Source organism: Vicugna pacos, chromosome 35 (genome assembly GCF_048564905.1).
Source record: "Vicugna pacos chromosome 35, VicPac4, whole genome shotgun sequence".
NCBI lineage: Eukaryota > Metazoa > Chordata > Mammalia > Artiodactyla > Camelidae > Vicugna > Vicugna pacos.
In genome coordinates, this window is record NC_133021.1 from 26,727,542 (window position 1) to 26,742,982 (window position 15,441).

The 15,441-nt window shown below is 36.1% G+C and overlaps 1 protein-coding gene across 2 annotated transcripts in view; it reads right to left on the reverse strand.

Annotated features, from left to right (window-relative positions):
- Nucleotides 1-15,441, reverse strand: part of PLXDC2 (plexin domain containing 2) — a 347,388-nt gene that overhangs the window by 34,990 nt on the left and 296,957 nt on the right. For both annotated transcript variants that reach the window (XM_072955332.1, XM_072955331.1), the window contains exon 13: nt 11,891-12,051. In XM_072955332.1, coding sequence (XP_072811433.1) covers nt 11,891-12,051 — 161 coding nt within the window. The remainder of the gene's footprint in view (nt 1-11,890; nt 12,052-15,441) is intronic.

Genomic DNA, 15,441 nt, shown 5'->3' on the forward strand with positions numbered 1-15,441 from the left:
TAAAACATATGGAGAATGACTCAATTAAAATATTCCAATGAGATTTGAATTAAAAATATCTGAATGTATCAGGTCTTATATCAGTGTTGCGATTTAAAGAGTGCTTCTATTTCCAAGCATACAAATGTTTATTCAGGAAAATGGAGTTTAACTTTTCTTTAGGTAAGACATGTCGTGCAAAAAGTTGTGAATCACTGCATTTGCTTTTTCCTGAAATTTCCTTCTACCTTCAACTTTCTGTCATTTCCTGATTCTGTTTATTGAAGCTCCACTTGGATTATTTTAGATAAGACTGTTTATTCAGCAAACATTTACTAAGCACTGTGCTTGTCCTGGGGATAAAAACAATGAACGAGACAGATGTGCTGTCCCTTGGAACTACAATGTTGTTATTAAAGTTTACCAAGAAGTAAAATAAAATAATACTTACACTAAGGAAAGCCTTTTGGATTTAGTTTTAAAGTCAGTCCCTTGAAAGAACTGATGAGTTAGTTTCATCTATTAACCAGAGTTAACAGAAAATAATTTTATTTCTCATAATCTCTGGTTACTTATTTGTCCCATTGAAATACCACAAATCATTTCATTAAAAAAAAAATATATATATATACTAAGTTTTCCAATTATACTAAATATATTCTGCTAAATAGATTTTACAGTTGGTAAATAAAAATTTAAATCCAAAAATATAACTGTTTAGTTTTTTAAAATATATTTTATATTGCTTTTCCTTCTCTGTACTCTTGTAACTTTTTCTAGACAGTATCTTTCTTGTATAACTTTCTGCTCTTATAGTCATTTGCCCTATAATTTCATTTGTTTTACATTTAGATTTGTCACTATCAATATATTTACCACCTCAGTTTTCCTTTGATTTGACTTTGCCCAATATCCTCAGTGGTTTTCAGTCCATCTGGTTCCTTTTTTATGTACCTCAATTTCTAAACAAATTCTACTGCAATTATGTTGTTTGCCAAAACATATCTAGCCCAATGATTCTCCCTGATTTTTCATTATTCTAATAAATTTCTTATGTGGCTTTGCATCCACTAGATGGGAACTGTTTTTTCTATTCATAATCTTTCCTGTAATTTTCTCAATGGCTTAATAAATTGATGTTTATTTCTTGCTCACATTATAGTCCAAGACAAGTGTTCCTATAAGCAGCAACTTCCTTCCATACATGGATCGGGCTTTTTCCATCTTGGCTTCTCCAGCCCCTAGGAACTGCGTATCCAGTTGGTGGATGAGGAGGGAAGGGATGTCAAAGGCACATTCAATTCTTAAAAGCCTTGACTTAAAAAGCGGCACACATTGCTTACTGGTGGTGATTCGTAATCATATGGCTACACTCAGACGCGACAGAGCATGGGAAAGGTAATCTTAACTTGCACAATTACTCACCAGCCATAACTCTCTACCATGGATTTGGGAGCATGAATTATGGTGGATAGTTAGTCATCTGTACTATTTAAATTCACCTCTTTTTAATGGTTTATATAAGGCTCAGACATTTACAAATATAAAACACTCAATACAATATATGCCAGATCAAAAGCAACAATAAATTATATCTAGTATAATTATCTGTATTATTTTGACACTCAACAAATGGGAGAATAGAATGTACATATATAAATTATACACACTGTCATATAATATACATAATATGTAATATTAGATTATTATATAAATAATATCATGCATGTATACATTAGCAATTATATTTATTTTTTAAATTGGCATATAATTGACAAATAACATTATATTAGTTGTATATTAGCAACTGGATTTAAAAATATAAATGGAGTTAACATACAGGAAAAATAATGTAAACACTTTCTAAACATTTCCAAAATGTTTGTCACCAGGTGAAGCAAGTTCAAATGTGAGATGTGTGTCACAGCAACTGCCACCTTCAGATGCACAAAGGAGAGTCATATGAGGAAAGTGTGTAGAAATATCTGAGTGGCACCAGAAGGCTGAACTGAGTTTACCAGTTCTAGTTTGATGTCTCTTTTGTCATTTTGTTTATCTGAAGTTCTTCCCTAATAGGTTTCTCAGGAAGAGCTCATGAAAACAATATTGCCAGAGTTCTTGTATATTAGTAATAGTTTACTGTGCCCTTTATCCTTGAAGGTTAGTTTAGTTGGATATAAAATCTTGGCTTACATATTCTTTCCTTTAATATTGTTACACCATTTTCCTCTGGCTTAAAAAATTACTGTCAAACACTTTGATGATTATCTGATTCCACCTTCCCTTATAACTCAGGTGTTCCATTCATCCAAGTGCACAATGGATTTCCTTTCTTTAAAAAAACTCACTCTGTGACCATACTAGAATAAATCTCAGTGTTGGTTATTTTTGTCAATAATTTGAAGTACACACTGCATTCTTTCAATATTAAGATTTTTTTCAAGGTGCAAGAATTTTGTAAAAATCGTAGAGTTTATAAAATTCTTTATTTACTTATCACTTTTGTTTTCTTCTTTAGGGGTTCCTATTATCCATATGTTAGATATTCTTTATAAATCTTCAAAATTTGTCATCTCTCAGATCTTTTTTCATCTCCTTTAGTTCTTTTCAACTTTAAAATTTGTCTTCCTTTTAATCTTTGATTTCTCCTAGGTCTCTAAGAACTGGGTTTATTTGTTCTTCTGTTATTCTCGTTTTTTTCTCTCATTTCCAAAATGATTTTTTTCTTTATTGCTAATTCTTAAGGCTATGCACCACATGTTTTAGTTTATCTAGTGACAGTTTGGGTTGTTCTTTATGTACATTCTTTAATGTTATGCATCTTTTTTTTTTTTAACACTTTTTAGCAAGTTTTGAAATAGTACATTAGAGTTTTCATTTGATTTTTTAAAGCGTGTCTTTCTGATATGCTTTCACTGTCTGCAGGGACATCATTCTGCTCTTTATTCTCTTTAAATTATAGTATCTTTGCAGGGATTTCACCTACAAATTTTTCTTCTGCTAATTTTTATTCACATTTAGTTTCCCTGTACTTTCAGAAAGAAGGGTAGTTGAACATCAAAGGTTTCAGAGCTCCCTCTTTGTTGTTCTTCAATTGTATTAAAAACATATGCTGGCTTGCTTTCTGGCATTTCCTGACTCTGTTTCCCTGCCTAACTTTAATATGAACCTTCTCTCCTTCCCTTTTTGAAAAAAAGATCTCTGCTGTCTCTACCCTTCTCAATTCTGAATCTACTCCCAAGATTTTCTTCTAGTGTGGGCAGGGTCATGGAAGATGGTCCTGGAGGGTCAGATTTGAGAATTTCTTGAGCCAAACCATTCTAGTCCCTTCAGAAATTCTTACGCGGTCCCGTGCACTCACTTGCGACCAGGGTTGGCACATGCCCTGCCCACTTCTGGCTGCTGTGCTCATGGTAGCCTGCTGTTTTTTCCAGTCAATGCCTATTGGCTATTTTGTGATTTTTTTTTTTATCTGCTTTCAGGCCTACTGGATACCTTATTGCCATCTTTTGCTTTCTCTCACACACATACTGACAACACTCAGGTCTTGTGGTTATTGGTGGTTGGGTATAATCTACTATATTTGAGGATTCATATTTATATTTTGGACATAAATTATCACCTAGTTTTGTTGTAAATATTCACAGGTTTTTGATTTTGATTTCCAGTTGTTCTGTCTGTTTTTATCTGGCTGTTTTGGAAGATAAAAAATTTATACTGATCACATCACTAGGAACTTCCCAGAAACTTCCATTAGTACTATCTTTTGATATTTAAACTATTTTTTTCCATTTACTGTTAAATCACATCATTTATTACTATAAAGTCTTTCACCAAATTGATTTGAATGAAAATATCACTGAACACTTTAGTATTAGACCTACTTTCCATTGAAATAGAAACAAAACAGGCAATTCTTCTACTATGTGTTGAGATGAATGACTATATATTATATTTAAATATTATATATAATATATATATATATATTAGGCTCATAAAGGCAGGAGGGCAAGGCAGATATTTAACCGCCTCTGTATTGCTTGGAGGTTAATAAGAGACAATGATTTATTTCCTTAAGTGGAGATTCATGGAGGAAAGCTGGCTAAGTAGTTGCAACTCCCCTCTTTGCTCCTCCTGATCAAGACTGGGGAGCTATACTCTGTTCTATGTCAGGGAAACAAATTTGCACCTGTCTGGAACGTGACTCAAGTGCATCATTTATGGCACACGGGACTTTCAACTTGAAGGAAATCTGTGTTTTCTCTACTTAAGAGAAGGGTGAGAAGAGAAAAGCACTTTATCCATCAGCACTGATTATAACATGAAGATATTAATGAGCACAGATTTAAATAAATTAGGAAAGGGGAAAACGCCAACTTAAATTTCAGAAACAGTTTTTGATGAGAATATTAAAAAAATTCCCTAAGGCTTCTTGGCAGTGTGAGGGAAAGAAATAGTAGCAGAAGTGATTTTAAGTGGCTGGAGCTTGCATATTATATACCAGAAGCCCTCAGGATAGATTAAATCTTAGGAGAAAGAAAGATAAAGATAGAGACAGAAAAACACAAAAGAGTTTATTCTAAGTGGAAAGTGCCAAGTATGCCTTGCCTCTCCTACTTATTTAAAGAAAGCATACATATTTAATTGTCAACTTCACCTCTTAGTAAAACTTAAGAAATTCATTTGCACAGAGAACCCTGGGAGAAAATACAGCACTTTGTGTCTCTGGTTTTACGTTACTTTCTTCTGTTTCAAGTAGGCCCTTACTGGGAAAGATTTGTTTAAGGCATTTTAGATCAGTTGTTACTTTCCTGATAAATTCCTTTATTTTTATGCAGATTTTTTAACCAAGACAAACTGGAGCCTTGCTTGTCCGGCAGCAACACAGACATGAAATCTAAGGCATTACCCAATACTACCAACTTCCTTAAAAGGTGAGGAGTTGGTGAGTTGCCCCCCTCAGATTATTACCTCATAAATAATTATATTCTCTGCATAGGGGAACTATAACTTTCCTTGTGGTCTTGCAAGTTTTTCTTGTTCACTTTGGGTTACCCAAAAACTAAGATGTCTTCAAAAACTGTGAGCATGCACAATCCTTCCCTCTAATTTACTTTTTTTTTTTTTTTTTTGTATTTTTCTGAAACATATATTACATTCTGGGTGGAGGAGACACCACAATATCCTAGACTTACAGGAACAGAGTGAACCTTAAATTCATTCTAGCTCATACATTTATATAATGCTTAAGTACACTCTAAATGAGGGACCTTCTTGAATGTTCAAGTACCTTGGTGATGAAGAGCTCATCACTCTGGAATCTCTGAGTACCATCTCTGACTACCTCTGATTATTACAAGGTCTTTTTATTTAGCCCATATCTCTACCTTCGTGGCTTCTCTCAGAGATCCTCATGACCATCCCTCAGATCCGTCCATAACAAGTCAGAAACCTCTCTCATGGGACAGCCCACCAGTGTGGTGGGGAGCTACCACACTCCTCCTTCTGTAATTGTCTCTGCCAGAACTGCCCCTTCCATTCACATTCCAGGCATGAGCTAGAAGTCTTTAATATTCTTAACCCTTCTCCTCTAAACACAGTTTAGGGTGACCGTGCTCCCCCACAAGCATGGGGTGCAGAATGGACTCTAGCACTTTTGATGAGATCCTTCCTGCTCTTCGGATGATAAACTGACAGCCATAGACTGTAAAGTACAAATTTTGAGATTACTTTTCACCAAAGAACTTTACCTATGTTCTCTACCTAGCCTCATGCTACATCAAATTTTCTCCATATTAAACATGTACATATTCAAGACTCAAGTCCAATTATAAGTTACTGAATCATAGATTTTTCAAGGTCAACAGCAAGGAAAACTTGAAAACTAAGGAAAAAAAGATGTGACATAAATTTGGATTGAGACAAAAAATATCTGATATACAATTAAGAGACAATTGTTCCTTACTACAATCCTAGAACTTTACATTGCATTCAGATTTAGAATAAGTATCACAAATTTATTTTCCTTTTATAGAATAAAAAGTTGTCTCCTTTCAACAAAATAAATGTCTTTTCTGCTTTAAAGTATTTGCCAAGGACAACGCTTCGCACAGAGTCAATTTCAGAGAAAAATTTTTTTGAACAGATGAATGAATATAAGTAAATATTTTAATTAATGAAAAATACAAATAGAACTAATAATCCTGACTCTATATTCCTTTACTATATGATATACGAAAAGTTGTTTTAATTTTGAATTGAAAGTTATTTTCTTCATGTTCAGAAAGTTTTTGCAGAGGCATCGCCTCAAGAAAATAGAGCAAAATAGTCTTCATTGATTTGTAAATTAAAAGTACCTTTGGCTAATCACTGCCAATAACGAGCATGATTGCGTCTATCATTTAAACCACACTTCTTTGCATTTCTGTTCTCTAGAGTCTGAATTTTTAATCTTCTAAACTCAAATTTTAAAATTTTAATTTTCTTATAATCAAAAACTTTGTAGTATTATTTACAAACCAAGCATATCATAACAATCAAGTTACTTAATTTAGTTGTTTTGTATTTCTGTCAGAAAAAAGTCATACTATGTGGATTTGGTGAGAAAAATAATCTATAAGTGAATACATACATTATTATTGCAAAGCAAAAATTATTACCAAAATTAAAGTTTCTAGTCTCTGTCTCCACAAGTAGACAGACTTGAGTATTTATTTTACTCAAGTTATTGCCAAAGTTGCCAAAGTTATAAGGAAGAAATTACTCAGCAGTTCGTACTATAAGTAGAGTAATCTTCTTTTAAAGAGATGACAGAAAAATAAGATTGGAACACTTAAAACATATATCATCTACATAAAATGACATAATTCAGGCTTACAGATGACCAAGGGGACTGTAACTCTGTGGGTTTTTATTTATTTATTCATTTGATTCTTTCATCTTTTAAAGGTTTCCCTATGGAGATTTTATATACATATATAAAATATATGTATAAATATGTAGTGGAGATTTTATATACAGATATAAAAATATACATGTATGATATAAATATGTATTAAGATTTATTTCATGGCTTTATGTACTATTAAAAATAATGTTGGATTATAATTAAGAAGGAATTAGAGAACTCAGTGAAATAGCAAACATTTTACTCAATATTTTTAATGTCTTCCTGATGAAGGGAAGAAAATATTTCATTAAATTAGAAACACTATTTTAGTTTTTGGAATTTTGATTAAAATATGCTACCCAGAAGAGTAAATTAAAGATGAAATCTGTAAAAGATTTTTTTTTTAAATCTTATTTTGGTAATTGAATATATAAGGGAATCACCATGAACTTGAACTAATGCCTCAAAAATATTCAGTGATATACATGAATAAAACTTCAGCATCTTAGAACAGAAAGTGAAGGAAGAAAGCCACAGATACACAAACACTATCTTTTTTTTTCTTGAAAGCAAACCATTTCACCTTTTCCCCCTATATATTGCTATATTTCTGGAAAGCTGTCATCTAACACAAAAGTTCCATTTATGGGGGTGACAAACCATTTCAGCTAGGATTTGCTTCATCTTTCCCTCCTTGTAGCAATTCATCAAAAGTGAATGCCACCTTTTGCTTCCTCTAAGAAATAAAAATAAATATTTTGTTTCAATGAATCATTTTTTCCTTGTGTTTTCTTTAAGACTGAAATAAGACTAAGGAACATCTTAAGGGCCAAACTCATATATAAAAAAAAAAAAAGTGACTTCAAGCTACGAAAAGATTCGTGGGTCTGTGAAATGACTTCTTTGTGTACCACATACGTTAGTCAACGGATCGGATCGTGTCTTCCTGACTCCCATGTGCTATTCATCTCACAGCTGCAAAGCAAGATGCCAGATTTTCAGCAAACAATTTTCCTCCCCAGCAGTGGCATTTGAATCCTCGCCTGGCTCCTTTTCTCTGGCTTCTTTCCTGCAGCACTCCTGTTTGCCAGGAAAAGTTGAGGGCCACAGCTGCCAGTCTTACTTTAATCAGATTCTCCATGGGTCTGTGTGATTCGTAAATATTTCTTGGGGTTGGGGACATCTTCCCTTGAGTGACAAAGTGATCAAAAGTCTGTTGTTCTGCTCAGCTGTAGCAGAACAGCCTTCGGGCCAGGATGAGGAGTCCTGAGTTCAAGTCTTGACTCTGAAACAGCTTTCACATGACCCAGGCGAACTGTTTCACCATCCTGGGTTTCTATGTTGACACTGGACTTGCCTCCAACAAAGATATAGAAGGACACCTCCTCCTTTTGTTCTAGGAACAGAGGCTCCACTGGTTTGGGTTTCTCTGGATCTTATAGTATCAGGGCTATGCAACTGGGGTGCCAGGGATGCTCCGAGTTACAGACGAAATAAGAATCATCTTTTGGAACGTTATCTTTGGTTGAAGGGTGGGTAGAGGAGTCATATTTTTTACATTAAACAAAAGTGTCTATATTCTGGAGTATAACACAAAATGCACACAAGTTTTTTCAATAAAACATAAAATCCCAAGGAGATGTATGTACAGGAGATACTTGGGGAACTCATACACCTCGTTTTGGAAAAGCGAGAGAATCCCTGGGTTGCACGTATGCCGAGGTTTCTTTTTGTTTAGACATTCTATCAATTTGCTAATTAAAAAACACGGGGCACTTCCACCAAAGGCAGATATTTTGGTCCCCTGGAGATAATAAGAATTTTAAAGCATGGTATGAACCATGACTGGCATTTAGACACATGACCAGCTTTTCATTGTGAAAACCATCATAGAACTTCTAATTGAAATCAGTCTGCACCATTTAAGAACGGCGAGACTGCTATGCCCTTCAGGAAAATTAACTGTTGTGGAGAGCAGTCCTATTTACTTACGTATTCACACTGGTCTGTATTACAAATACATGTCCAGAGCTATATAAAAAGTCTTAAATGATAAAATGATTATTACCAAATTTCAAGTTCAGGTACAAAAATCATCACAAACTTCTTATATCTTTAGTTTCTTGACTAATAATATCTTATTGCTCAAAAGAGGTTAACATTTTCTTTAAGCATTTTATGAGGATGGCCTCTTTTGTGAAACTAAACACTCAGCTTGAAATCCATATCTCACTTAAAATATGTTCATCATCTGTCTCTACTCGCTAGAATGGAAACTGCGTGAGAGTAAGGATCATCTCTTATCCATTTTATTTATCTCTGTATCTTGGGTACCTGGCACATAATAGGAGCTCAACAAACCTGAATAGATAAGTGAATGGAAGGTCAACCTATCAGACAGCTTGTCAATCACCTCTCTCCTCAAGCCTCTAACCTCTCCCCTCTGCACATCAAATTCATTTAAAAATCAGAAAGCAGTAAAACATAGAACATGAAAAGCAACTTGCATGATATTGGCAAACACAATCTCTTTATGCACCAACAGCTAATTTAATTAGTTAATTCAAACCTTCCAACTCAAAGGTCTGGTATGTCAGTAACTGTGCACTCATCATGGATCTGAGTTTTGATTTTGTAAACATGAATCAGCTTTAAAGTTATGATTATTATCTTTAAAACTCATCTGCTGACCAGCCACTGAGAGCTGTACGAGGACAGCAGGGTGTCACAGAGGTAGGCAGAACTCCTGGCAACTGATTCAACAGCAAGGAAAAAGGCAAAGAGGAGAGAAGCTAGGAGACTGCAGAATGAGTCTGCTTCACTTGAGTCTGGAAAAGGCTAGAGTTCTTCCTAGAACTATGGCTCTTTGACCTTGGAGAAGTCATTCCACCACTCTGAACCTCAGTCTCTTCCTTTGTGTTATGAGGATACAGAACTAATCTGTCTCTAAGAGTAATGCCCACCCCCAAATACTTCCACTATTCTACAGTCTCACTATATATTCATACAAGGATTGCTGTGAACTGGTGTGAACTAGGTCCTTGGCACTTTGCAGTTTGCCACTAATAGCATCACTGTCAGATTTTTTCACAATGTCAGGAAGTAAACTGCACAGAATATTAAAAGGCTTAAACACATGAGGGGTTACAGCAGTAGCCTGATGTCTGGTTAGTCACAGAAGCCTTACAGCTTGTCACTCGTCAGCTCTTGGAGCAACGCGTTCATGACCTCGGGAGAGTTTCTTTCCGTGAGAATCAAGCACATTAACAAAATTTAATACCAGCTTTATATCAGCTTTCTAACTAAATGCGGTGCCTGATAATTTCTCCATTATTAAGACTAAGTGAGAATGCCATTTTTGGAAAATGTCTACATGTGAAATTTTAGTGGAAGTTTGAAATGTCCTAGGATATTTATCATCTTTTTCCCCAGAAAATATTGACAGAGTACCTGTTATTTAAATGAAACTTAAGTGATTCAATCCAAATCTTGAAGAATTTATAAGTCTGTAAGGGAATAAATCACCTACAGATCTAGCTGGAATGCAAAATAGAAAGGTTTAAGTGTCAGAGAAGGATAAAGATGTATTACTACAGTTAGACTTTCAGAGGAAAGAGAGCTTATGTCCAGCTGTCCAGGCAGAGAGATGGTCCAGGGAAGCTTCAGGGGTACATGGTATTGAAGGCTATTTAGACTCTGAATTCAAGAACTGAGGTGGAAGGGGAGGACTTTTTGATGGAAGGAACAGAATGAGCATGTCTTGGTGGCAGGAGAATTTGGGTGTGCCTGGAGAAGAACAGAGCGAACCTGATGGAACCGAGGCTGAGGAGCTGTGGCACAAAAACTGAAATGACAGACAAGCTCCAGATACAAGGCCTTGAAGGAGACCTAAGGAGATGGCACGTTATTCCAAGGACGGGTGAGAGCCACACAGGACTTTGGGGCAATTATTTAACTGATTTGCATCCCTCTCCCCAGTGATAAGGGGAAAAAGGTTATTTTGTAGTCTAAAGGTCATTATAATTGTCTAAAGGTCATTATAATTTCTCACTCAACAATAGAACAAAATTCAAGCAACCTTCCGTATGTCACCCAATGAACTGGAAAAAATTTCATTCTGAAATTCTGCAGGAGAAGATTGCCTTCACTGCTCAGTATTCATGCCGTGTTGGAAGAGCGGTGGTTCCATTAAGATGCTGGAGTGAAAGCTGCACACACGGGGGCCCAGGAAGCCCAGTTGTCTGGGGGACAGGAAGAGCCTTGGCCACACTGGCCTTGTCCTGAGGCCCCCAGGCTTCCCAGTCTCAGCTTTCTGGACGTCAGGACTTGGCTCTGGCCTCTGGTCCCCATACGTGACTGCTCTTGGGCACTGACACTAATTACATTCTGTATATGAAAACACAACGCTGATTCGGCACAGCGCTCTCTTCGTGTTTGAGTAAACTGTGTGTATGTGCATTTATATATATATAAACGTGTAAATACACACACCTCACACCAAATGGTGATGTACGTACCATTATCTTATTGTGATAGCTGCTATTTGGTAGTAAAAACAAGATTTTTCCTAAAGAAAAATTTTTCTTTAAGAGCAAGCCCTCCACCGTGTATGAAGAATCCAGCCAATACTCAATTAGTATTTATTGATCAGGTGATTTAAGCTAAGTCTTTCAGCCTCCAGCATATGCCTCATTTCCTTCTCGGATCAGGAGAGCAGCTAGTTAACATACTTGCTTTAATAAGACAAAAAGTATGGCTTTGATTTTCTTTTAGACCCATGAAAGGCAAGATGGCTTATTTCTTTTAAAAGCTGCTGCGATAAGGTAACTGAACTCATCATCTGAAAGCAATCTATCGACACGTTATATGTGTGTGTGTGTGTGTGTGTGTGTGTGCTCGCGCACGTGTGAAATCAGCCAGCCCGCCACTGCAAAACGGAGACATATTAAATACAGATGGTGCCAGCAAATGGCTTGAGTTCACGGACGAGCGTGGTTTTTATGTGCTCTCCTTGACACTCACCTCAATGAAGAAGATGCTGGCTGCTGACGTTGGATGATGGTACATGTAGACTGTCACGAGGATGGCGGCAGCTATAATGAGGACCAGGATGAGGATTCCAACAATGAGCCCGGCATGGAGGTTCCCGCCTTTCTTCTCAGCTGCACTGTCATCTGTTGAGGCTGGAAGAACAGCACAGCTGTCATGTGTGCGTTCTCAGTAGACAGAATATTTATATTCCTAATAAAGTACCAGTGGATTTTTGTTTTTACTTTCTGTACAACTCTTCTTTCCCAAACACCAATTTTAGAAGTTAGATGCTCTTTATTTGGGCAAATGAAAAATCCATAGTATTAATGATCAAAAACCCATTTATAATTGTGCTTTAATTTGTAGTTCAGTGGTCTTCATTCTATTAAATAAAGCAAAATTAATAGTCTTTATTCTAAAAGCACTGTGGAAAATCTAAAACTCTAATTAACTATATCATAAATTTAACTTTGATTTTTCTCATTGAACCACTGGCACCGTTACCTATGGAAAAACTGATTACTTTTTGAAATCTCTCTCACATTCTCTTGGAAAATTTAAATTCAAGAGTATCAGGCATCTTTTGATGGGCTACACAGGCATTTTCAGAAAGTCTGTGCATGACTTCAAAGGATAATTTTCAAAATCTGTTTTAAACTGAAATACTCTATAAAAGTGTAACAAATGGATGCTAAATGACCCTCACAGAGTTTTCTCACTGTCTAAAGGGAAGACACAGCATCTGAAAAGATCCCACCTTTCCACAGACCTGTATCATTTTCTCTGACTTTTACTAAGATGCTCTCCACTGTAATATCCATTTTCAGAGAGTTAGGGAAAAGGAGAAATTAAATTTCTAAAGTAATAATTATCCAACCCAAAGTCAATCAACCAAATAAAACTTATTTCTAAAGTCTTCTCTTGTTCTGAAATTCTGTAATCTTTGATGAAAGCTCAGGTGTTTAGAGGAGATCTAAAATTATGTAGAGCAGGTAACTGAATCTTAGTACGTAATATGATCGGTATTTTTGAACTGTTAGAAAATTCTTTAAGACTCACAGAAGTTCTAGAACAGTGACTCCCAGTCCTTTCATTATCAGTTTACACCTTTGCTATTTCTAACCTTTGTTTCTATATTTTAAACATATTTTTGGTCTACTAAATCTCATTTAATAAGCACTGATTTATTTCTTTTACTATAATTTTTGTTAATGAAAACCATGGCTGCCTATCAGAATGTGTGGTAAATATAAAAGGACAGAACTGCAAATCAAGTGAAGCAACATGACCTCCCGATTCTTCCTATCCATCCTTTAAATTTTTGTTGCTATTGTTTGTTTATTCTTTGCTTGAGACTCATAGTTGGTATTCAGTTATCCTTCTCCAAATCTATCAAAGCTCAGATTTCTAAAGCTTTCCCTTACATAACAGAAATTCATCAATTAAAGAACATAAAATGTAAAGAATAATTCATCATGTAAAAATTCATTTACAGAGAGGACCCTGGGACAACGGCAGAGTTGAGAAAATCAGGAATCTGTCTCCCCATACAGACAACAATTGTGCCGGCAGAATCTGTCTGACAGCTGTTTTGGAATTCTGGGCTCTGCTGAAGGCTTGCAACTTTCAGGGGGAAGGCTCAGACTGTAAATTGTGATTAATCTCAGTCAACTTTAGCACTTAGGACAGTAGTAGCTACCCGTCCTCCACCCCTCAGCCATGTGGCAGGCAGCTATACACCAGTTCCTGAAGCAGCCTGCAGGGGCCAGGGTAGGCGAAAAGGATTCTGTCCTCCAAACCACACGGGTCTGTGTTCTGATCATTGACTGGTAGTTCTCATCACAGAGGCACAGACAAAGGTGCAGTAGTTAATTTTGCACTTTCTGCCACTGTCGCAAGCCTTTCTCCCTCCAGCTAAAGTAACTTCCAAGTGATTTAAAGAGTTAGTGCCCTTTTTATCCCGTCTCTCTTTATTTTTCCTCTTTTTCCACATTTGGGAGCCAGATACTAAAGACAGGACATTCAGAATCAACTACACATATGGGGAAAATTTGAAAGTGGCCATGCATGGCCAGGGAGAAGCTCAGAAAAAGACTTGAAAAGCCCTCAGTATTACACCTCGGGTTGATCCCGGGCACAGAGACAGCCTACAACAACCCCAAACCAAAAACAATAAACAAAAATGACAACAAAAAGCAGCAAACCCTGGGGAAAGGCGGAAGAATCTGATTTCCAGAGTTACCACTTTCTTAGATTCAAATGTCCAGTTGTGAAGAAAAATTCACAAAGCATACAATGGAACAGGAAAGTATGGCTCATTCAAAGGAAAAAAAAATCAACAGAAACTGTCCCTGGGAAAGACCCGATGGCTAATCTATTAGGCAAACACTTTAAAGGAACTGTCTTAAAGATGCCTGAAAGGAAGATGTGGAGGAAGTCAAGAAAGCAATGTATGAACAAAACGAAAATATCCATAAAGAGATAGAAAACCAAAAAAGAAACCAAAAAGAAATTCTGAAGCTGAAAAGTACAAAAGAATTACTAGCAAGTGCTAGTGATTCCCGTAACTGAAATTTAGTTGATTCACCTCAAGGGCAGACTTCTTAAATAAATTGATTTCATTCCTTCAGAGAAAGACAATAAACAAAGATGTCAGTCTTGGTAACATTCACTTCTGGGGCTCAGCTGATTGTTCTTGGAAACTGACAGGCAGAAGTGGGTCAAAGGAAACCCTGATCCTATTTCAGGTACAAATTCTGATCCTCATCAGCCTATCAGGGGCTGGCGGGATATTCAAAGGCAGCGAGTCTGAAGACCCAAACTCTTAACTCTCTTCGTAGAAATATCTTGCGCTCTTTCACTTATGTCTAAAAGTAAACAAAAGCCAAACAACTGTCCTCACACACGTGCAGGGTCGCATGCAGGACAATTCAAATCTTTGGCTTCTTCACTTTTACATCGTGCATTTAAATAAGATGAATTAACGGAGAAGGACAAGAAGACACCATAAAACGAAGCTTCAATGCCCAAACAGGAAGCATATAAATATGTTTGGGAAGCCTGCTAAATCAAGGCCTTTTTTCCCCGACTCTGTCGAAGACATACTTTAAAACATAAATGAAGCACAGAAAATCAATAGTATCAAAGATAATATACTCTCATCTGATCCACTGAGTGACGTGAGTTCCTAACTTTTTAGTACTTTATAAAATGCAGATCAATATTCAGACACAGAGAGGACTGTGAGAAAACTCAAATCTATCACAGCATTCTGCTCTCTCCGGGTTTTAGCTACCATGATAGCAAAGACAACAGATTTTTTTAAAAAGGCATTAAGCACATGTTGAAAATATTCAAGACTTCATGTAAATGTGTTTTATTTTCTGCCCTCCAAGAAAAGTTTATGACTTATGGATTAGCGATAAAATGAAAGAAAGAAGAAAGTAGAAGAAAGAAGACAGGAGGAAAAAAGGGGAAAATACTGACGTTTTGTTTCTTCAAAGTTTAGCATTTAATTTTAAACTTGTACATCTCCTTACACT